The 25,635-nt window shown below is 36.5% G+C and overlaps 1 protein-coding gene across 1 annotated transcript in view; it reads right to left on the bottom strand.

Moving 5' to 3' along the window:
• EYS (EGF-like photoreceptor maintenance factor) overlaps positions 1-25,635 on the bottom strand; it is a 1,392,725-nt gene that overhangs the window by 375,384 nt on the left and 991,706 nt on the right. The window contains exon 29 of the mRNA XM_084958241.1: positions 17,261-17,490. Coding sequence (XP_084814367.1) covers positions 17,261-17,490 — 230 coding nt within the window. The remainder of the gene's footprint in view (positions 1-17,260; positions 17,491-25,635) is intronic.

A 25,635-nucleotide genomic window follows, 5' to 3' on the forward strand; every position in this document is an offset into this window, starting at 1 on the left:
AATGGAAAGACCTCACCTGTACTAAGGTTCTGTGTCTCAGTCACTTAGTCTTATGGAAGCTACTTTTAATTCCCATGTGGATGAGGTCTACAGTCTCTTCTCCTTAGCTGAAGTCTTAATAAATTAAATCAATCTGATTTAATTCATATAGGTACATGTACATGTATAACTTTTGTAATTTATAATATATAGGTTAATATAAACTGGATATGATAGTGTTTAATCCTCTTAAAATAATGTAGCCCAAGAAAAATTTTAAAAAATGATAAGAGTTATATTGCCACTGTGCAATATCAAAAAATCTTGGAGAGAAGCTGGATGTACATAATTACATAGCAGGATGATCCAAATGATTTAATGATGAGCTCAGATTTTAAAAAGTCATGTATGGAAGATGGATGGCAAGATATTCAATTAAGGATGAAAAGAAGAAAGTTAGTATAAACTGAAATTTCCAGAAGGTAAAGACAACATAAATGTGATAAACTACTAATATTTTAAACAGAAAGAATTTATATCTGTTATGTATATGTTAAAATACACATTATGTATATACACAAACACATATATGAATTTATAATTAAAGCTATCTATTGATCCTTAGGATTGAATAAGTTACTGCTTAATCATTGTACTAAGATATCACTAGGGAAATAAAACTCTTGTTTTGATTCCAAGCCTGCTTTAGGGAGAATATTTTTAAAACTGGAAAGAGTTGAAAAAACACTGTAAATATAGAATTAAAGTTCAATTTGATTGGGAGTATAGCAAGGGCTAACCCTTAGTTTAGAGGTGTTTACACCTGTAGGCTTAGAGGAGGAGAAAAACACCAACACCAAAATCAACACTAATAACAACCACAATAAATTTTAGAAAAGTTATTAAATACCTGTTGATGCCTGTGTTCCTTTAGCAAACATAGCTCTCTGTCTAAATCACATTTCCTGGGAAGATGTTGAAGGTCGAAGGAAGGAAACAGATTCACCAGAAGCAGATGGTGTATGCAAAATCAAAGGTAGGTAGGATACACTATTGAGAGGATTCAAAAGAAGTTGGGAAGGCTGTGATGTCAGCCTAAGATAGGTATCTAAATTTGAATGCAGATCTAAGAATTCAGATGCTAAAGGATCAGGGTAAAGACAAACTAGTAGAGATCAAAGAGAAGTGGTGGAAAGAAAAGGATCCTGTGTACACAATATTTTATCTTTATTTTTACGTTTGTAAACTCATATATTGGCACATAGAGAACACCTAGCCAAGACTTTGAAAAATGAATGGTGAATGCTTATATTATATTTGGGAAGGTTATCAATGATTTATCTGAAGTTATCCATCTGGGCTAGAATCTAGTCCTTTTTCAGTTACCTTAAGAGATTTTTCAGGTACAAAACTAGTTAGTCAACCTCTAAATTTTTTGTGAAGAAAGTAAGGGGAACAGAAGACTGGACATGAGCAAACTTTGCACCACAAGGGAGAATGTGTGGATTTCAAAAGATTTTCATATGTGGACAAAAACCAGGAAATATTTACAGCCAGAGGTTAGGTGAGAATGTAGTCCTTGGAGCCAGCGGTTCCTTAACAACTCATGCTGATCTAAGGTTCTAAGCAGATCAAGCAAAGATGATGCAAACGCCAAGTCTTGTTTTTAAAAAAGCATTTGAGACCCATGCAAAATCGGAGGTGTTGGCCTGAACCAGGCCTGAGCCAAATCCAGACTACGGCCTGCTTTTGTTCCGCTTGTAAGCTCTGAGTGATTTTTTTTTGCGTCTTTTAAAAGTTGCTTAAAAAAAAAGAAGAGGAAAATACATGAAAGAGATCCTCTGTGGCCCACTAAGCCTAAAATATTTACTGTCTGGCCCTTTATAGAAAAAGTTTGCTGACCCCTGAACCAAACTATTTCTAAAGTTTCTTCCAGCTCTAATAAGCTACATTTGTAAGGCACAGTCTCCTTGAAGTGACAACAGTGTTGCCAGTTATCCAATAAAATGTAGGATATCCTCTTATGTTTGAATTTCAGAAAAACAAAATATATTTTGGAAGAGTATGCCTTATGTGATATTTGGGACATACTCACACTAAAAAGTTATTACTTTTTTCTGAAATATAAACTGCACTGGGAATCTTGTATTTTATCTGGCAACTAAGATTGCAGCTACATGTGAATGCTCTGGTAATATTTTATATTTACAGCTGGTTGAGCAATTTTCCCAAAAGGCATTGAGAGATAAATAATCTAAAGTTAGGTCTAGAAAGAGCATTATTGAATGGTCATAGGCCATTGTCTTTGGACCTATTTAATGTATGCTTAAATCAATGCACTGGATAAAGATCAGCTTATACTTATAGAAAGTACATGAAAAAGGGCATAAATCTCTAGAGACAGCTAAGGACTATTTTAAATTTCAGATGTTCTAATCAGTATAACAATAGTGATAGACAAGAAAAGACCACAGAGAGAAGGACTTCACAATGAGTGAGGCATATCTGGGACTGGAGGACATTATTTTCTTCCCTCATGTGAGAGTGATTCCCTTTATTTACTCCATCACAACTATGTGGAGAATTATTTTTGTGAAATATGTATTGCAGAGTGTGTTTGCATTAGAGAGAAGTCCTTTCTAAAGCTTGAAAATGTCATACTATTTTGGAAGTGTAAATAAGAGCAAAACTAAATCTCTACCTTTAAGATAGATGGAAATATGTTCACTGACAGATTTTGGCAACTATGTAATTTCCAAACAATGTGAATAGTGATGTGGAAATGGATGGATGAGAATATGAAATAGATCAGCAGGATATATGCAAGACTGTATACATATTATGTTGGTAAATTAATATAAATGATTATAATCATTGAGGATGATAAAAACCTGCATATCAATAGAATAAATAGAGTTTACATTAGGTCACGATTGCCACCAAAGTTTCTGGCTTTGAGCTAAAAAGCAGAAGCACTAACACTACTGCAGAGATGTATGAAGCATTAATGTGAGAGGTTAATGCCTTAAAATATATAAATAGTGAAATGTCAGAGGGCATTTTAAAAGATAGCATTTCCAATGATCTAAATGTAAATTAACCTGATATATGTGGATTCTATCTTTTTAAAAAAATGGTACGAATATGTTTAAAATGAAAGGAACATTGCTCTACAATAGGGAACAACTCTATACAGCTATGCTTTGGGCTTTCAAACATATGTTCAAACATCTGAACAATGGTATGGTTGATTTCACAAATTCTAATTGTGTCCAGAGTCACACATTCATCATTTTCAGTAATTCTCAATGTTAGCTATTTTCAAGTGATTGCACAGTAACCTTTCTGGATATTCATACATAATGACTTCTTTTCACTTCGTCAAAAAGTGAATTATAAATCAATTTAATATGAAAATGTGTACAGTTCTCAATTTTCTATTTAGTTAAAAAAAAAACAGAAAAATACATAAACTTGATGTGTAAGGAAAAAAAAAAACTCATCTTCATTTTTGCCTTCTTTTCCCTTCCCTTTGTTTTCCTTTTTTGCCTTTCCCCAAATGTTAACTGTGTACAGGTTTTTTTCAGAACATAATTTTGGCACTGCACACACTAATTTGAATAGAGAAACTAATTTTAAGTGTCTCTTTTGTCTTTTATGCCAAGAAAATGTCTGCTGTGCTACACATAGGAATCCGCAGCAGTTAGAGCTTTTAGATTCCTTCTAAAACCAGGTGTTGGAAATTTGTGAAAGAGCAAATAGAACATTTTTTCTGAAAAGCTCAAACAACAGAAAACTTCAACAGTTGTTTTGTGGTATCACTGAAGTGCATTTAGTTATAGTCATTTTTCTCATCCTTCTTTACATCCTAGAAAGAAATGTAATTACATCACTCCTTATGAATGCCCACACTTTCTTTCCAGACTGTACATGGTCTAGAGTCTATACCCACAAAGGTTAAAGATGTGGTTAAGTAAATATGATACAGTATCACAGAAAATCATAAGTGTAGGAATATAAATATTCCCATATAATTAGATAGGATAAAATATGATCTTCTAAACATAATTGCCAATTTGTATTGCAGAATGAGGTCTAGGTGCTTACAGCTCATGTAAGGGATTCACGTTCAAGGAAAGGAACTCAGTATTTGAGTAATGGAAGCATTTTGGTGTAATGTGCCATTTGATATACATGTGATACATGCGTGTAATGACACTAATGTGGCAGAAATAGCAAGTAAAATTTCTCAAAAATTTTTAGAAAATTTACATAGTTGGAGTTCCCGTCGTGGCGCAGTGGTTAACGAATCCGACTAGGAACCATGAGGTTGCGGGTTCGATCCCTGCCCTTGCTCAGTGGGTTAACGATCCGGCGTTGCCGTGAGCTGTGGTGTAGGTTGCAGACGCGGCTCGGATGCTGCGTTGCTGTGGCTCTGGCGTAGGCTGGTGGCTACAGCTCCGATTGGACCCCTAGCCTGGGAACCTCCATATGCCGCGGGGGCGGCCCAAGAAATAGCAAAAAGACAAAAAAAAAAAAAAAAAAAAAAAAAAAGAAAATTTACATAGTTGATTTCAGCCTTCCATTCTACTTAAGATTGCAAGTCATTCCATTTTTTTTCTTCTGAATTCTATTATAGAAACCTCTAGAATATAATCTTCAGTGGTTTATGATACTATGAGCTCAAAATTTGGTTGAGCTGCTTAAATTTTTGAGAGCAATACATGTTTATGAAATATTTTTTGAAAATTAAAGGTTGTCTTCAATTTATGTCAGGATAGAGCTTGGAGAAAAGGTTCAGTTATGTACCAAAAATATTTTGTTTTGCTCATCATGTTGCCCTGTTTTAAATCCTATGATACATAAGGAAGAAGCATTCCAGAAACTTCGTGTTAGTTTTAATTCAAGCATATTTGTAAATACCATAGTCTAAATATTTTAGACTTTATCTGCAAAAGAAGAGTAAATGTAAGTTAACAAACCCAAGTTAGAAGGGCTGCCTGAACATTTAGGCACAGATTGAAATGAATATAAAATTTGAAAACTGTTCAAATTCCAAACTAGTTCGAGTGGGAAAAAATTCAGGAATTGAGTATATGTCATAGGAGGAAGTAAGTTTTATATTTTTTCCTAAAGATCATGGTATTTCCTCAGTTTACCTAATTAGCTAAATAGTTATTCAGTCATTAAAAAATAATTTTCTTTAAACAAAAATATCAAAACTCTTTGATTTCCTTTTATATCTCAGGTGTTATGCTAGATGCCTGCATTAGAAAGACAAGTAAATGAAAACAGTCATTTTTCTAAACATTTTCCTATGCAGGAGGGAAATATAAGTAAATACACTATGAAAATAAAATCTGTAAATAGGACAACACAGAAAGGCACAAGATACTATGGGAAAGTAGAGTAGAAACCAAAACAGGTGGGGAAGTGAATCACAAAAAAAATGGCTTTCAAGAGAAAATAATAATTGACCCAGGTCTCTAAAGAAGAAAAGCAGCTAACCAGATTAAGAAAGATATTTGACACTGAAGGAATATTAGAGGGCATGAGGCTGACACATGAGAGGAAAGGAAATGCTGGGAAATTACGAATCTCTCAGCATGATTGGATTTGAGTTTTGGATGACCAGAGGTTGGAGGAAAACAAAACCAGGAAGTAGGCAGGTATCAGATCATAGAGGACAATGTATGTCAGAAAAAGAAATGAATTTGGAAAAAAATCAAGCTCAGATCATTTGGAAAAGAAGTCTGTAATAGATCCAGATGAGTGGAACACCGGGATGTCAATAAGGAAACCTGAGGCAATCACATACAAAAAGAAATCTCATTCTTTCCGTCTGTAGGGGAATGAAGTCTCTCAATTAAAAATTAAAAGAAAAATATATGAAATCCTGGACTTCAAGATATTCCCTACAACTCCAAACAGCATTCTTTCTCCAAAAGCCCTTGGTTGTTCAGAGGTTGCTCTGTCTGTGACCCATGTCAGAGAAGCACATAAGAGAAGACAACTTTGGAATCCCTAGGCTGGAAAAGACTAGGGTAGCCTGTGACTAAAAGAATGCAGAGAGATATTGGTGTGGCAGATGGTGTGAAGCACTTGCTGTCAAATCCGGCTGCCTTCCTTTCCCTGCATGTGTTGATCTGAAAAGTGTTCCCTTAATAAAATTTTGCTTTATAATCTCTTTCTAAGATTATACTCATCCTATAACAAGTGGGGAGCAAAGTAAGACAGCATCCTAACTAGCAAGCTCTCTGGGTAAGGTGGGGAGGCATCCCTGATGCTGAAAGTCTTCCCATTCATCTAAAGTCCAGAGGGATGGCTATATAGAGCCCAAGAGGTTTTGTGATAGGGAAGAATGCATCAGACGCCACGGTGGATCCACTTCTTTTACTTTAACCTTTGTATTCTATCCCTTTTGCTTCAAGTTCATCACTAAAAGGATGTTTCTTCTAAGCTTAAATTATGCTTATATATATGGCCCATCTCTGGGAACTCTGTCCCCCCAGGTAATGAGTGTTAAGCTAAAATACCTTTGTTTAGCTCACAGGAAACATCCTGACCAGGCCCACCTATGAATGGCTGCAGGAGTGACAAAATAAACACATCCCCTCTGGAGTTTGACCAGAACCAGGAAATGTTTGACGTTCCCCCTTCTCCTTTTAGTATAAAACAAGCCTAAATTCTAACTCAGGGAAGACAGTTCTTTGAGACATGAATCCACCATCCTCTCAATCTCTTGGCCTCTGACTAAAGTTGCTATTCCCTGTCCCAACAACTTGTCTCTTGATTTACTGGCCTGTCGTGCAGCTAGTAGTATGAGCTGAGACTAGGGAAGAGATTCATGTTGAAGACCAACCTGGTGTCATTACATTTTAGAGCTAAAACGGGTTCTTGTATTGATTCTAACTCCACCACTTTGAAGATAGAGAACCTGAAGGTCAAAAGAGTCATGATTTTCCTAATGCTGCATAGCTAAGTAAGGAGTCCCCATCTTCTAACTTCATGCCTATGGCCCTTTTCAGTAAGCCTGTGCTTCTCAGACAGATGTGTTTCCAGGAATCTGCACCAGCATGTCAGCTTTGCTTGTAGCCACAGGAGAAACATGAAAATTCCTGGAGAATTTCATTTCCTTTTTATATCACAGTGAATATGCTGTAAAATGGAAACAGCATGTGACTTTCAGATGAAAGAAGCAAGGGACTCCTGAGATCTTTGGCATTCAGGTTTGTCCTTAGAACACTTTTTGGGAAGAGTTGTATCTCCTCTGCTATTAGGGATAAATCAGTGTACATATTTGAAAGGAAATCTCAGGAAGAAATACCATTATTCCTAGATATTGGATTCTTTTCCATCTTGATTAAAATGTATACTAGCTTTATGTTAATGTAACCAAATCTATAAGAGGATTTTACTAAAGTCTCCAAAATTTACAATAGGTCATAATTACCTCCCCTTTCAAAGATGGGTATTAAACATACCTAGGTAGTACACACTAAGAGGAGGCCAACTGGTCCAGCTACCATCACCCTCCAAATCTATAGGAGAGAAAGCTAGAGATTAAACAAAGAGATTCTTCAGAAAGATTAATTAATTCATTTATTTGGCTTTTTAGGGCCACACCCATGGCATATGGAAGATCTCAGGCTAGGGGTCAAATGGGAGTTGCATCTGTAACTTACACCATAGCTCACAGAAATACCATTTCCTTAACCCACTGAGCGAAGCCAGGGATCAAACCTGTGTCCTCAAGGATACTAGTCAGGTTCATTACTGCTGAGCCATGACAGGAGCTCCCAGAAGGATTTAAAAGAATAAAAATTGTGGTAACATATCTGGCAGCCTCTCCAAACCAAGTGTGGAGGTCCCAAAATGCATCCTCAGAAATTGAGGGTAGCTGAATGTGTGCTAGCAAAGCTGCACTAATTTGTAGGGCCCTTCGCCATTGCTATCTACGCAGAGAGGTCTTGGGAGAATGTGACATGTGACCCTAGAGTTGAGAGGCAGGGAACAGAGACTGGGGCCCATTTTTTGTTGGGAATTTTGCAACATATCAGTTGAGAGTCCTCTACAGATCATCAGCCAGCCACTGATGCCCACATAGTGACAGAATGTATCTGCTGTCCCTATCAGCAGCTGCTCAGACTTCACGCTTCTCCAGTTCCTTCTACCCTTGATCTGACCCTGGAGGCTCTAGTTTTAAGGAGGAAATATATCCAGGGGAGAGACAGGAGGGTGGAGACAGCTTCATATTGGGTGTGGGAATGAAATTGGATTAGTTAGTTAAATTGGATTCGACTTTTTAATAACTTCAAGTGATCTGAAAGCTACGGGTTGTATCCAGATTGTCTCAAAATAAAGCGAAGAGAAATTTGGCAGAAAATATCTTAAGTTGGTGCTGGGAGAAATTAAATTATTCTTGAATGTAACCTTCCAAGTCAGGTCATTTAATAAATTAAATTCATTTCTATGTCCATAGAGATGACACTGTCTCAACGCTTATACCCTTTACTCTTAAGGGAGATTTTGAAACAGAAATGTAAAGCGAGTGGTTAAAAAAGCTATTTGGGACATCAAACACAGCTTGGTTTGAGTTCTGGCTTTGCCTATTGCTGCCTGACCCAGGCAAAGTACTTTATCTGTGCCTCAGTTTATCCCTCAGTAGGATGGGGATGTTGATAGTTGCAGTTTACACATTTTGTGGCAAATTCCATGCCTACCATAATTCTTCCTTCTGAGGCAGTGCTTCTTGATCTCCTTCAACAGCCAGGCAAGCACAGCATGCTTTTAGCTGGTGAGACTGTGCTAGGGGTTGTCACCTTAGACATGGATTTCTTCCCTAGAGTCCATCCAAAGTTCAGTGTCCCCACAGGGTAAGAAAGGTGTGATTCAAAAGCCATTGTCAGCTGGGAAATGGTGAGAAGAATGTTAACAGGACTCCAGCGGAGAAAGTACCTGTAGTACTTTTTTTCCTAGTTCTAGTCTCTTTCTGCGGACACCTTTGCATCCCTATTTTGGGATTCTATGAGATGCCACCTTTATACCTATAATTAACTTTTAAAAATCTTTGCTTACATTCACTTGGATCAGATAGGAAGGATAGTTTTAAGAACTCAGATTCAAATCCCATTTCCACACAAGTAACCACGGACAAGTTACTTAAACTCTCTGCATCCATTTTCTCCTGAATTATGGGGATAGAATAATATTTACTTCAAAATAGTAATTCATGAGGAATAAATGAGTCACTGAGATTAAGAACAATGCTTAACTCATCTTAAGCATCCAATAAATGTTAGCTATTATTTATTGAGTTGATTTCTTTCACTTGAAAACAAAAATAGCTTTGACTAATAAAGTATTAACTGACTTATAGGGTCGTTGTGATGATAGAAAGAGAAAATGCAGGAAAAGGGGTTAGTGTGGTAAGTACCAAATATGAAACAGTAATTATTAGCTGTCATTGTCTGTTGCCTTCTTATTTCTTAGTTAGCACTACACCTAATGTTAATTGGAAGGAACACTGAGATTACAAAAAACATCCATTCCTGATTTTTAATCCACAAGCAGCAAACAGAACTGCAGACAGAGGGTGACATACATGTGTGTGAGGATTGGCTTCAATTTCCATTTCTCTCTGTGTCTATTCATATTTATTCATGTCCATATCTATGATCCTAGGACAGAGAATAAAGAGATATCCACAGAGACACCTTAACAAAGTAGATTAAACAACTGAAATTGATTTAGTATTTCAAGGACAGACAATTGAAAGACTAAATTCTTCTGCTCAGATGGTTCTCAATTTCATTAATAAAATTACATTTATGAGTAAGGACATGATATCGCCACTTAAATATAAGTTCTATTAACTTTTTCCTGCCAAAGGCCCATCACATGTTGAAGAAAATACTTGCCTGAAAATCAATTTCCCAGAGGCCACGTGATTTATTCTTTTTTTTTTTTTTTTTTTTTTTTTTTCCCTTTTAGGGCCCCAGCCAGGGCACATAGAAGTTCCCAGGCTAGGGGCTGAATCAGAGCTAGCTGCAGCTGCTGGCTTATGCCACAGACACAGCAATGCAAGATCTAGGCTGCCTCTGCAACCTACACCATAGCTCATGGCAATGCTGGATCCTTAACCCATTGAGCAAGACCAGGGATCAAACCCACATCCTCATGGATACTAGTCAGGTTCGTAACCTGCTGAGTTGCTATGGGAAGTCCTCAGGCTTATGAATATTTGATAAAAAAATCTAAACTACATTCTGGGTGGAGAACACAAAGGTCTCCCCTACTTCCAAACTATTAGGGAACATTAGGGATAAAGGAATTTTCATCCTGTTTCCTAGCCTGATGAAATGATGTCTCATTTTTTCTCTCACCTTATACTCCTCTCAACTGTAATCCTTTTTATATTCTACTGTTTCATTACTCTGAAGCAAGCTCTGATCATTATGTCTTTTTCCACTGAAAGCCATTGCTAATGAATTTAACTTTTTAATCTGTCATTTAGGGTTCTTTATAAATGGATCTACCTGAGTTTCCAGCTTCATTTCTCAGCAGACCCCATATGTGCCCTTCTCCCAAGCCAACTAGACAAATCTCTTCCCCTTCACCTATTTGATCATTCTAATTCCTTTAATTCATCCTTTTAAGTACCATTTTAGATACACTTCATTCTTAGAATATTTTTTTCCTGATAACCTAAGTTGGATGTAAGAAAGAAACATTTTTTTTGTTTACAAAAATATCGTGATAAGCTATTTACAGTGTGTTTGCGGGAGAAGTGGTGACAACAATTTTTGTCTAACAATTTCTGCAGTATAAATGCATAAAAATGTAGGGAATTTAAGGAGAAAGTGGAAAATAGGGGGGTGATGAGGAGAGAGAAGGGAGCTGGTTGAAGAAATTTTAAGGAAAGGATTAACATTCAACTTTAAGCTGGTGCACGTATGTGTGTGGATGCATGTATATATGTGCTATAAAGGCCTTGTGTGAGTGACTATATTTTTGTGTGGAAATGGAGCAGAGGCCCATGGTTTGGGATCTCGGTGGACAGTGTATTCTAGTTACTATGTTAGAAGCCTAAAGTAAAAGATGACTCGTCTTGTCCCTCTCCTAGCTCTCCTGCTTAGACAGTAGGTTAACATATGGCAGAGGCTTTGACCATTAAACAATTTCAAAACATTTCTTGGAACTCTGCATCTTGAGCAAGTGGCTCAGAATGTGGTAGCCATGTGAACCTCTCTTCAGTGGTGGTGAAGTCCCTGTCTATTCTCAGGTGAGTCCTCGTTCTGCTTCCTGCTGACTGGCCCTCCAGAGCATCCTTCAGAGTGCATCTTCCAGTCTGGTTTCACTTTCTTCCCACAATTTTTTTCAACTGTAGACAATCCATCTAAAAAATTTCCTGTAACTCCTCGTAGGAATGACTACAGGGCCTGTGGTTGGCAAAATTATGGTCCTCTGAAAATGTTCACATCCTAACTCCTAGGATCTATGCAAGTAGCAAGCATTGCTTTAGGTGGGAAAGCGGAGTGAAGATTGTAGTCAGAATTAAAATAGCTAATCACTTGATGTTGAGATACAAGGATGATCCTAGATGATCCCAGTGGGCTCTGTGTAATTACAAGTGTCCTTAAATATAGAAAAGAGAAGTGGAAGAATAGAACAAGTGACGCGAGACAGAAAAGGTTGGATGCGCCATTGTTTGCTTTGAATACTGAATGAAGGGGGCTGTGAGCCAAGGAATTCGGAAAGCCTCTGGAAGCCAGAGAAGGCAAGGATATAGATTTTCCCCTAGAACCTATGGAAAGGAACACAGTACCTCAATTTTAACATGCTGAGAACTGTGTCAGACTTCTGATCTACAGAACTTTAAGATAGTACACTTGTGTCACTGAAGTCAACAAGTTGTGTAATAATTAGTTATGGAAGCACTAGAAAATTAATACAGGTCCTCAGGGTGACATTGAGGGGGAGGGGGTGACAACGAGCTGAGATAATGGAGCTTTAAAGAGGGTAGTAGGAAAAGGCAGCTGACCTTTGTGTCATGCTTGTCTCCCTCCCTTGCATCTCCCAGTCTACACTCCATGCTAACAACTACTTGCAAACTTAAAGACAAAAACACGCTTTCTTTATCTTCATACCATCTCTAACGACTACATCCATGTGCAGTACTGATGTATAAGTTTGCAACTAATGTTTATTTAATTGGATTTGTTGAATTATAGGGGAATAAAGGGAGGTTAATTAAGGCAATAAAGGAGACAAAATAAATGTCATCCTTTTTTGATGGTTAGATGGTTAGATATGTATTCCCTCCTCTTCCTAGATGGAAATTTCTAGATTATTACTGATGTAAATAGAGAGACTGATGGACTTGTACTTCTTATAGTTATAAGCACCAGGATGGGGCGGGAGCTGTCACTTTCTACCAGTTGAACTCGGTGCTCACTGGTGGAAAATGCGGCCACTGGTGCTGAGAAGGGTAGAGAAGATGGGAGCCTTCTTCTGCCCTTGCTCCAAAAACATAACCTTCCGTCTCTGACCACAGGTGGTTTTACCTCCCTTCAGTCTCTGCCCTTGAGTTTCCCCATTAATTTTCAACTTATCTTAATATTTCAGTAGTTGCCATTTACAAAAATTATACACCACTGCTCACTGCTTTTAAAGATGGATTTTGAGACAAGAATGTTATGCTTCCAAAAGCCAACACCCGTTTTGTGGCCCTTCCCTGATGATGTAGACCATCAGGCCTCTGGAGGGGAGATAAATCAGTCTTATTAGATGCTGACTATTTCTGCCTTCTTGATTCTGAGATGTCTTACATTCAGTACCTGATCTCTAGTTAACAAAGAAATTCAGATCTAATATGCCTTCAAAACATATTCTAGTTATGGTAAAAACAAAGCAGATATTCAGGAAGCCTCTTTCTCTCTTTTTTTTTTTTTAGCGAAACAAAACACCTAGTGAAACCTCTCATTTTTATTTCTGGGTTTGCAATTTACTTAGTGTAGCTGACCTTTAAACATATATGGAATATACACAGGATATCAAACAAATGATTTCTTGGTTTTAATGTATGGCATTTAAATACTCCTTTATTGCACTATTTATAAAACTGTTTTATAGAACACTAAAAAGTATGGGACTGTTTAAAAATGTTAATCCTATAATTAATAGTCAGAGGCATACGCTTTCCTCCAGCACAAAGCACTGATATTCTAAATCTGTCACTCTGAACTTTACAGTGGCAGACAGCCATCTGCCTGCACACAGCCATCTAAAACAAAGCAAGAATGTACCCTCTTAGGTTTCCCCTGATGGGATGTAGGATGATTATGATAAGGTAGGCAACAAGGTTCAGCTAACATGAATTAAGATAGCATGCATTGAGAAAAAAAAAAAAAAAACAGAATATTTTAAATCAAAGTGATTCTGTAAGTCACCTTTATTAGGTGATTAGGTATGGATGATTTGATAAGGTAGAGGGTGTGACATAAGGCCAAGTAAATAGGAAATATGCGTATGGGTGACCTTCGGTCATGCAGCCCCACAAACCATTTCTCTGTGTTGCCAAATCTAATGCTATTTTAGTTAAGGCCTATACTTAATTCACACTTCCATTTTGCTGTGAAAAATCAAAGTTGTTAAATAAAATACTTGAACATTCTCTCACAGGTTGAAAGTATTACTGGAAGTAAAAAAGGGTATGAAGAAAAATCAATTGGGAACATATCCTTACCTGTAGATGCCTGAACCATTATATATTTTTTCAGAGAATCATGTTCTTTCATCATATAAGTCTAGATTTTTCTGAAATTCAAGTCTTAATCTACTTTCTACATTTCAGTTTTACTGAAATCATTATGGAAAGATACTACCACTCAGATCACTTAATAGGCCTCTCAGCTTAATTTTAGGTGGATCATGAAAAATTATTTAAATTCTTTGGTTTTCTGATTTTCAAAATTTTATTTTTTAAAGAAAACTCTCTTTTCTTCCCGAAATAAATACACTTTTAAGATAAACAGATGAACGAGTGAGAAAATTTAGAAATTCCATGTCATGTTAAATTTGATATTCTAACTAGCGTAGTGATAAAGCACAGTGGTAAAATGTGAATTCTGGAGTATGCAAGATTGCTTCTAATCCCATCTCCACCATGTGCAATCTGTGTGACTTGAAGAGAGTAATTTAACAGCTCAAGGCCTTAGATTTCTCATCTGAAAACCGGGATGACTGAGAGTGCCAGATGCAGCTGGGTTATTCTGAGGGTTAGGTGAAATAAGATGCATGAAGGACCCAGCGCAGTGTCTGGTCACTCAGAACTTTTCACGATGATAGTAGGCAAGTTTCACTCCTAAAGCAGATATTACTATGTTTTAGATATTGAATGTACTCAATAAGGGACTCATTTAAGGAATCGTTTTCATAGCAATCAATCTGCAAATTCTAAGCATTTTAACATTGAGAATATTTCTCAGAAATTACATATATATAATATATATATATATATATATATACACACACACACACACATATATATATTTACAGAAAAAGAGAGAGCAAGGGAGAGAGATCTTTGGAAACCATGTATCCAAAGTAAGATTGTTACCAGGTAGTTGAAATACTTTGAAGCTGGCATGCAATGCTGTTTATTGAAATCTGCACTTAAAATCATGGCATCTGGCCAAGCTGGATAAGGCTGTAAATAAAAAGTCTCATCATGGTACCAGATCCTTGACTCATAAGGCTTAGGCAATAGTCATCCTACATCAGCCTGGATTCTAAAATGCATACCCGTATAACTTATATTTAGAGTATTATATTGAGAACATAATCCTGTTCTTGGCTTTGTGACTGAAAGAAGGGTACTTCATTCAAATTCAGGGGGTAAATGATTAAAAATAAATGTATGTAAGGAACAAGGATTTACTGTATAACACAGGGAATTATACCCAGTATCTTGTAATAACCTGTAACGCAGTATAAACTGCAAAAAAAAAACCCCAAAACAAAAACTGAATCATTATACTATACACCTGAAACTAACACAAAATTGTAAACCAACTATACTTCAATAAGAAAAAGATTTGAACAAGGGAAAAATTGTGTAATTTTTACAATTAGAAATAATATCCCCAATTCTAAAAATGCACATCCCACCGCATTCTAAGTTTTATACTGTAATATTTCCCCAAAGGCAAGAAAAAAACAACAAAATGTCAGGCAATACCACGATACCTAATAATCTAAAAAGAGTCCTACTGAATGAATTTTGTTCAGTGTATCATATACCTCAGATATTACTGACCTTAAGACTTCTCTCATTGGTAATTATAATTTATTCACAGTTTCTGACTATTTTGCACTTAGAAGTAAATATTCTAAGGCAGATTATCTAGTTTTAGCAACATATTATCATTCAATTTATTAGTTTTAAAAATACTGCAAATTCACCAGAAAAACATTAAAATTGAGAAGGTAGAAAGTGCTAAATAATGCTGGAAAAAATGAAATATTCCTAAAAGTGAATAGAGAGCAGAGTTCCCGCATCTTTTCCCAAGGTCAGTTTTTTACATTCTGCCATGCAAATAGCAAACACAGTCAAACCTCAGTCAAACTTGGAGTTTAACTCCAAGTAAACCTGGGCTTTTCTTCATCTGGAGGAAGTGAAGTGTTAAAGCCATGGAGTTAGGAGTCCAAGGAGCGGGGCTGGGGCTCTACCTAGCATGAAATTAAAGAAAGGAAAAACTCTTTCACAGTTTTACATGGTTAAGCGTGCATCTAAAAGAGCTTTATCATCCAAATTATGTCCCAAGAGGTCTACTCACAGAATGTAATACAAATAGTTACATTTAGCAGCAGAAGAGGCAAATCTCACGGTATTTTGCAGACATAAGAAATATTCACTCAAAAATCAAACAAGAGTGATGTGTCTTCAAAACCATTTTACAGTTAAAAAACAGACATTAAGGACACAATGTTTTACAATGAACATGAAAAATCGACCACTGACCACACTTCCATTTCTGTGCTTTTGACTGTATTACCTGCTTACTTGGCTAAACAGTAACACGTTCATAGCAGTCTCCCAAGGTCATTTGGGAAGAAGAGTTGAATAAGAGGTATATGTACCTTTGAATTTGCTTTTGGAGGTCCCATTTTTTTGTTATTTAAAAATGGAGTTATTTTACACAATCTTGGATAAGTAATGAAATTCTCTGCCGTCTGAATCATTACCCAATAGTAATCCCACTCAACTCCCCAATTTAGAACTGTTGGTCAATTTTACATAGAAAACAGTGGCATTCTCCAGCATTTACTGTAGGAACAGGCCAGCTGTGTCAGGACCTAATGCCTTTGTCATCTGCCAGGCCTTTCTGGCTCTCTCACCCAGCACTGCTTTAATTAGTGGAGGAACTCTGGGGAACCCATTAGATGTTGACAAAAGGGGAATTTTCTTTTGATTCATAAATAGCTTCATTAATGCTAAAGCCATATTCTCAAGCATCAAAAAATAATGTGCTCTTCTCATCCAACAAAGTAACTTCAATATGGGGATCTGCTTATGAAATATAAAAAAATCTGATTAAAATTAAGCAAAAAATAATAGTATTAGGAGTTCTCTTATGGTGCAGCAGGCTAAAAATCTGACATTAGCACTACAGCAGCTTGGGTCACTGCCATGGCTTGGGTTCAGTCCTTGGCCCAGAAACTTCTACATGCCACAGGTGCAGCCAAAAAAAAAAAAAATATATATATATATATATATATATATATATATATATAATATTAATTAGACCCTAATTGTTTCTATGGTGACAAAGGATAGATGCACCATAATTTAAAAGAAACTACCTATATAACACTGCATTTGAATTTTAACTCCTATTTTGTATGGCGATTGCAAATATATTTTGAATGGCAATTCTAATGAAAAAAGTCTTGTTTGCTCTGCAATACTGAACTGAAAATATTCTATCAGAATTCATTTTTATTATTCATTATTAATTAATTTTTGGCCTTGCCTGTGTCTTGCAGAAAGTTCCTGTGACAGGGATCAATCCTTCTGTGCCACAGCAGTGATAGTGCTGGATCCTTAACCCACTGAACTACTAGGGTACTCCCTGAATTCACTTTTAAGTAAAATTATACAGATGTTTCTTGTTTGTGCTAATAGCCATCGCTCTGATTATGACAGATTTCCATTCTTTTCCATTCTCTGGAGAAGTTTTAAAAAGGAAATATGCGGGGATAATGAAGATCGATTTACCTCGTTCACAGAATCGGCCGGTGAAATGGAGTGGACAGTCGCACTGAAAGGAGAAGGCGCCACCAGGGAGGAGGAGAGAGCGGCAGGTGCCCCCATTGCGACACACTGGCCCCTGGCACGTGGCCGGCGCCAAGTGGGGGGCGAGCGAGGTCCCAGGGGAACCAGCTAGTCCCGTGGCCCGAGAAGGAGCAACAGAGTTGGCTGCTGCAGTCGGAGTAGAATCTTGGGATCTAGATTTATAAATGGATCGGGGGAGAAAAAAAAAAAGCAATATAAGTAAAAGTTCCAGGAACTTAAATAGAAATAACAGAAACTTTGGTGTAAAATAAGAGGGGAAAAACAACAGCCACCCAAGGTTCAGCTGAGGACAGAATTGCCACGTTTGTTTCACAACTATGGAACTTAATAAATGTTGAAAATGTGATCCTGGGTGAATCATGGAGTCAATCTAGGTGGTTCCCAGAAGCCGGATTAATTTCTTCGAAGTCCTTAGAAACATTTATATATCAGCCTCCATAAGCCTCAGACTCAGTTCTCTAAAGTAGATTAATTCATATGGGCTAAACATTGTTCCACTTCGGCTATTCCAATCCTCCTGAGCCTAAGAGGAAGAAGTTAGGCCATATCACATTGCTTGAACTTGACATTTCTAGGTTGATTGCTAGAAATATGTATTCCTCACATTCATTTCTAGAAGTTATCCCAAATACCACAGAAATGCTCTACATGATTCCCTACTTTTTTTGTAAATTTTACCGCCAGTTTAATTTTTTATTCCCTAAAAATAAAATGAACAAAAACCAATTTCTTTTGAATTAAATTGAAATTTCCGGAGTTCCCGTCATGGCACAGAGGAAATGAATCTGACTAGGAACCATGAGGTTGCAGGTTCGATCCCTGGCCTCCATCAGTGGGTTGAGGATCTGGCGTTGCGGTGAGCTGTGGTGTAGGTTGCAAACATGGCTTGGATCTGGCGTTGCTGTGGCTGTGGTGCAGGCCGATTGGACTTCTAGCCTGGGAACCTCCATGTGCTGCTAGTGCAGCCTAAAAAGACCAAAAAAAAAAAAAAAAAGAATGAAATTCCCAGCTTTTACCTTTGGTCTATTGATAATTGAATCTCTCTCTGCTTTCCAGTCTATTTTATTTTTTTTCTTTTTTTGTATTTTCTAGGGCTGCACCCGCGGCATATGGAGGTTCCTAGGCCAGGAGTTCAATGGGGCTGTAGCCGCCGGCCTACACCACAGTCACAGCAACTCCGGATATGGGCTGCGTCTGCGACCTACACCACACCTCATGGCCATGCCAGATCCTTAACCCATGAGCGAGGCCAGGTATGGAACTCGCAATCTCATGGTTCCTAGTTGGAATTGTTAATCACTGAGCCATCATGGGAACTCCTTCCAGTCTATTTTGTCATGATTCCTAGTAAGTTCTTTAACTTCTCTCAAACCAAATGAGATTACTATTCCTTAAAGACCACTTTGTATGCATTTATTATTCTTCTCTTCCTATCTAAATTTCATCTACAGTGCCAAGTCAAGATCTCCATTTACTTCCTCAACATAGCCGTTTTGATTGCTCCTAGCCAGCTAAGGTGAAATTGATGTTTCTCTCATTTCTAAAATTCCATTACATGTCATTGAATGTCTATTGCTAGAATATTTTCTACCTGCTTGTAGTATAGTTATTATTTTATGTACATACTCCTCCTAGGTCTTATGTACACTGGCGATTATTTTTTTTACTCTTCCTCCACATACAGATTCCTCATTTTGACAGATTTCCCTATTCATAGTAGACACTCATAAATATTTGCTGAATTAATGTCTTCAGGATATTCCCAGGTACTATGCGGTTTTTGGGAAGCAGTGCTTTTGAAATCTTCACTTCATAATGATATTAAGAAAATTATCTTCTAAAGGTAAAAAAATTTTGCTGTAATAAAATAATCAACAGTGTAACTTTCCAAGTAATCTTTATTCTGTACATTGTTATAAAGATAGACCTTGGTAAAAGCAGTCATTTCAAAGATACTGTCTGAGTGACAATTAGAGACTTAGTTATTTTTGAGTCTAGTTTGTCTTCCTGTGTCAGCTTACCAAAATGAAAAGCTGAAGAAAGTGAAGTAGATAATTCATAAAAACATTTTACCAAAGTATTGTTAATATGCAGGTCAGTTCTTTTTTTAAACAGTTCTTCCAGGAGTTCCCGTCGTGGCGCAGTGGTTAACAAATCTGACTAGGAACCATGAGGTTGCGGGTTCGGTCCCTGCCCTTGCTCAGTGGGTTAAGGATCCTGCGTTGCTGTGGCTCTGGCGTAGGCCGGTGGCTGCAGCTCTGATTCGACCCCTAGCCTGGGAACCTCCATATGCCGCGGGAGTGGCCCAAGAAATGGCAGAAAGACAAAAAAAAAAAAAAAAAGAAAAGAAAAAAATTCTTCCAGAAACTGAAATTTTTCTTTATGGTGTTTATCATAGTGTGTAACTATGAAGAAAAAAAATGTTGCCTGTGTTCCAGTTCTTAGCCACTGCAGTTGCCCTGCAGTGAGTTCAGGATGGAGAAAAATAGGAAGCCTTCTGGGCCTTGAATACTGGCCCTAGACTGTTAAGATGCATATTTAAGGAAAAATCTCAATGACCCCAGATTCTTGCATCTTTACAACTTAGGAAAGCACTAAAATCATTAACAGGAGATGTCTGATCTTTGTAATTAACATTTATCTTTTGATGTTTGAGTCCATGTTTTCCCAACAAAAAATTCATATATTCCTCTCTCATCTCTTTGGAACAATTTCTCAGAGCTGCTGAGAGGCTGCCTCTTGGGCTATAGTCCTGAATAAGGCACTGAAAACTCAATTTGCAAGTCTTATGTTGTGAATTATTTAAGTTGGCATAACCACATTTTAACTTTTATGTTGTTAAGCCTGACTCTCTTCTCTTTCCTCTGGACTACAATCTCTAGGAAGAACGTATATATCACCCCTGCTCTTTTCTAAATCATATCTGGGAACAACAATGCCTGATGCCAAATAGCTTCTCCAATAAATAATGTATAAATGAATCTGAATCATTTTTGTAAGTATGCAATATATCACACTACTAACAAGTAAAAACAATTTGGTTACCTTTGGGGTCAATTTCATAACTCCATTACATAGCTCTTTAGTTTTATAGATAATATAAATTCTAACAGTTTTGATGCAATTTTACAGCTTTCTCTGATTTCATCATATTGGGTTAGCATAGTTCTCCCATTTGTATTTATGTTTGTCCCTTTAAGGTAACTTTCATCAAATTACATGGCAATGCTAATTTGAATTACATGGGCTTTATTACTCAGCATTTCTTATTCTAATTTCATTCTTAGTTTTAGTGTTTCTGAATGATTTCACTATTTTAACTCTTGCCATGGATTTCCTTAATTGAAGTCAATTTGTATTTTTCTCAAGAATAAATCAGACTGCATTAAATGTCACTGGTTCTTTCTTCTACTGTACCTGCTCAGAGAGCCCACATCTCATCTGAAAAAAAATCAGTGTGTTTCACATCTCAGTTGCTGATTATGCAAAAATAATTACTATCATTAGTCCATCAATTAAAATTATAAATCAAATTTTCAAAAACAGAATTAACCAGATACATTCTATGTTATTAGGCTCAAATTTTATATCTGATATGTTATTAATAGATCTTGACTCTCAATATTTTTTTCATTAGTTATAAATTATGCCATGAATTTACCTATTTTAGAATTTAGAATTAAAATAAATAAAATGTTTAGTTTCTTATATTGTAAAAGAAATAAAAACTTGTTCTGGTTGTTAAATTTTAGCTTATTTTTATAGAAAATGTTAAAAATATACAGTAAATGCGGATGCTTATTAAACACAACTACATGATGGTCATGTTATAACATGCTAATTATAATTAGCAATGTAAAAAGGAGCATTAAAGTTATAGTTCTTTTTAATTTTAAAAATCATGAATGTATGAGAGCTTAAAACTAAATCAAGGCTCAAAGTTTTCAAAATTGTTTTAAAAATAAACAACATTGTAATGATTGAACTTTTTGGGCTTTCTTAACTAAATACTTCATTTACTATCAAGCCAAAATAAGCATGAGGAAACCATGATAGCCTCTTGAACAAGAGTTCAGTGATGAACCAGTCACTGTTATAATAAGCAGTATGCTCACAAGAATTTTTCCTGAATCATTAAATACGCTAATTTTATTCAAAATCAAGCCTGATCCTTAGAGGAAGACATCTTGATGTGACAGCAACTTCTAATCATGGGCAGAGGAGAGGAAGTTCCTGGTTCCCTTCCTCCATGGGCTCTACGCATGCGCAAGGCATGCAGCAGATCATTCACATCGCTGCAGCTTCAAGAGTTTGCTTCTTGTCCACCAGCACTGGTTTGGCCTCAGTTTCTCAGAAGGAGAAATAGGGCCTGGTAAGTATAAATTCAGGAAGCTCCGCTTCACAAGCAGAGAAACAGTATCTTTAGAATCATGATGTGTTAAAAGGAAGAAGAAACTGAGCTAGGGAAATCTTAAGTTAGTGGCTGTTAATAGTAAAGAGGAGGAGGTCTCATTGTGGCTGAACAGGCTACCCTGAGGATGTGGTTGGATCCCTGGCCTCCTTAAGTGGGTTGTAGGATTTTGCCTTGAGCAAGCTGTTGCATGGGTCGCACCTGCACAGTGGATCCCACCTTGCTGTGGCTGTAGCATAGGCTGGCAGCTGCAGTTCCACAATGACCGTGACCTCTAGCCCAGGAACTCCATATGCCGCTGGTACAGTGGTTTAAAAAAAAAAAAAGGTAAAGGGGAAGCAAAGTTTTCAAAATCAGTATAATTAGATTTTTTTAGAGCAGTAAAATAAATGTGTTATAACCAGGCAACAAAAGACATGGCGTACAAGCAACATGTACAGATACATTTTTTTCTTTTTTTTTTTACAAAAGTGAGAATGACAGTATAAACACCCATACTCCATTCTGCTTTGTCATTTCACCTACTAGAAGATGAGTAGAATATTCTACTCTTTATTTTTTCACCTAAAAATTATTCTTAGCAGGCTGATCTATCAGTGAGTACAGTTCTTGATTTTCCTTTTCAAAGCTGCAGAGTATTGTATTATTTGGATATACACCACTGATTCTGCTTGGAATTAATAAATTTAAATTCTTTCAGATTTTTCCCCTATTTTCTGGATCGTAAATTCATTTTTATAACCTTATTGAAATATAATTGACAAACTAGGGTGCACCCATTTATTTTATTTTATTTATTTATTTATTTATTTATTTATTTTTTGCCATTTCTTGGGCTGCTCCCACGGCATATGGAGGTTCCCAGGCTAGGGGTCTAATGGGAGCTGTGGCCACCGGCCTATGCCAAAGCCACAGCAACGAGGGGTCCGAGCCACGTCTGCAACCTACACCACAGCTCACAGCAATGCCAGATCCTTAACCCACTGAGCAAGGCCAGGGATCGAACCTGCAACCTCATGGTTCCTAGTTAGATTCGTTAACCACTGCGCCACGACGGGAACTCCTCTAGGTTTAACATTTTGAGCAACAGCCAAACTATTTTCCAAAGAAGCTGCACCATTTTACATTCCTACCAGCAAAATATAGGAATTCTAATTTCACCACATCCTCACTGGACCATATATACTTCTTCATTTTCCTCAGATATTCTCTTTGTAGTCTTTTAAAAGGCTTGTTCAAAAAGTAGTTTTCTGAACCAGCTTAACTAATATCTATGACTTTATCCTGGAGTCACACAGGTGCAGACCAGGTAAGCAGCACTCCCTTTGAGAGCAATGTACTGAAAAGGTGGTTACTGCTTACTCAATCTTTCTACAAATCCATTTCTCTACAATGTATTATCAAAGTTGATACACTTGTATTTAATATGCTTGTATCTATATCTACTTCTGTACTTATTTCTGTACTTTCTTAATGATTAAGACTTTGATTCCCAGGCAGATAACTAAGAAAACTTTGTTCTTAATCCAGAGAAAAATTTAATTTCTACTTTAACTTCAAAATCATAAGAACATTGTAATATTAAACAGTTTTTAATATCAAATAGGATCATATTGAAATATGACTTCAAAACTTTATTTAAATAGTTATCATTTTCTTCTAGCTCTAAAATTTATGTTGTTTTTAGTTTGATCTAATAATTTTGAAAATAATTTTATCTGAGAGCAAAACAACACAGAAAAGTATTTAATTGGAATAATTATATCAAAAGGGAAAATAAAGTTAATGTTTATATGTATAAAAATCTCATTTGCCTTTCAAAATAGGAATTAAGTATCTAAACAAGTTATACATGGAAAAATCAATCTGAACAAACATAATCCTAAATTTTGCTCCTTTTTAAAATATAACATTATGCTCTAGAACAAGAATTATACCCTAATAATGAAGTAAAATTAACATTTTAAGACAAGTTAATTCACAGTGTAATTTAAAAAGTTCTTATTTTCACATTGTCCTAATTTTTCTCACTAAAAGAATGCATTTCTCACTCATCTATTCTTTACTCTTACATATTCATGGATAGGGTTCTTACATATTCATAGATAGGTCCCTGGTGTCCTAACAGGCTAAAGATACAACACTGATCCTTGGCCTAGCCTGGGAACCTCTATATGTTGAGGGTACAGTCAAAAAAAAAAAAAAGGTTCTGCGACCACAGTCATTCTTACATGATTGATGTTCACAGCATCGTTGTTAGGCAAACCTATACTCCAGGACATTGCAAACCGCTGTTTCTCAATATCTAGAGGGGATATTTGTGAAAAGCTGGATTCCTCTTGAAAATTCTGATTCTCCCTCTTGTGCCAGCCCTACTGAATATTGTTTTTGATCACAGAGAACATGCAGGGTCTGATTCCAGAGCCCAAAGCTGGATGAGGCTTCACTGAATTCTTTCTGTTTATGTGGAAATCCATGATGATCAAAACCTTGGATTCCTTTTTTTTTTTTTCCTTTCCTTCCACATCTCAAATTCTACTCTACTTTTTTTTTCTAACTAATAGAATAACTTCTTTACCTTTTGTAAGTTCTATGTTCATATTTCTTTTTCAGTATATTTGACTTTAGTTCCTATCTTTTTTAAAAAAAATTGTATTGCATATTTTATTTTTTAAATTTATTTTATTGAAGCATAGTTGACTTACAATGTTGTGTTAGTTTCTGGTGTACAGAAAAGTGATTCATATATGTAATAGTTTGCATTTGCTCATCCTAAACTCCCAATCCATCCTTTCCACCCACACAGCAACCACAAATCACTTCTCCATGATTATGAGTCTTTTCTTGTTTCTCAGATAAGTTCATTTGTGTCATATTTTAGATTTCAAGTATAAGTGATATCATATGGTATTTGTCTTTCTCTTTCTGACTTACTTCACTTAATATGATAAGCTCTAAGTCCAACCATGTTGCTACAAATGGCATACTATCATTCATTTTTTATGGCTAAGTACAATTCAATTACAAAACAAAACAACCCAGTTAAAAAATGGGCAGAAGGAGTTCCTGTCATGCTGAGCAGAAATGAATCTGACTAGGATCCATGAGGATGCAGGTTCAATCCCTGGCCTCACTCAGTGGGCTAAGGATCCGGCGTTGCTGTGAGCTGTGGTGTAGGTCGCAGATGCAGCTCGGATCTGGTGCTGCTGTGGCTGTAGCTCCAATTCGACCCCCAGCTTGGGAACCTCCATATACCTCGGGTGCAGCCCTAAAGAGGAGGAAAAAAAATGCGCAGAGGCCTAAATAGACATTTCCTAAAAGAAGACATACAGATGGCCAGCAGGCAGATGGAAAGATGCTTAACATTGCTAATTATTAGAGAAATGCAAATCAAAACTACAATGAGGTTAACATCTCACACTGGTCAGAATGGCCATCATTAATAAGTCTACAAATAACAAAGAGGGGGTGGAGAAAAGGAAACCCTCCTACACTGTTGGTAGGAATGTAAATTGGTGCAGCCTCTATGGAAAACAGTATGAAAATTCCTTTAAAAAACTAAAAATAGAACTACTATACAATCCAGAAATCCTACTCCGGGGCATATATCTAGAAAAAACTGTAATTCTAAAAGATACATACAACCGTATGTTCATTGAAGCATTGTTTACAATAACCAAGACATGGAAGCAATCTAAATGTCCATTGACAAGGAAATGGATAAAGAAGATGTGGTACATATATATACCCAATGGAATACTACTCCTAGTTTTTCTAATCCATCCTTCTCACTGTTCTTATTCTTCTTATTACTCCCATGCCAAAACTTATTCTAATTGAAAATATATACTCTTCTATGATTTGATTCCACTCACCTTTCAGTTTT

The sequence above is a fragment of the Sus scrofa genome, chromosome 1 (assembly GCF_054392235.1).
Source record: "Sus scrofa isolate SSC_HxYL_T2T_F1_AM1 chromosome 1, Sscrofa_HxYL_maternal_Yorkshire_Landrace_v2.0, whole genome shotgun sequence".
In the NCBI taxonomy this organism is placed as follows: Eukaryota; Metazoa; Chordata; class Mammalia; order Artiodactyla; family Suidae; genus Sus; species Sus scrofa.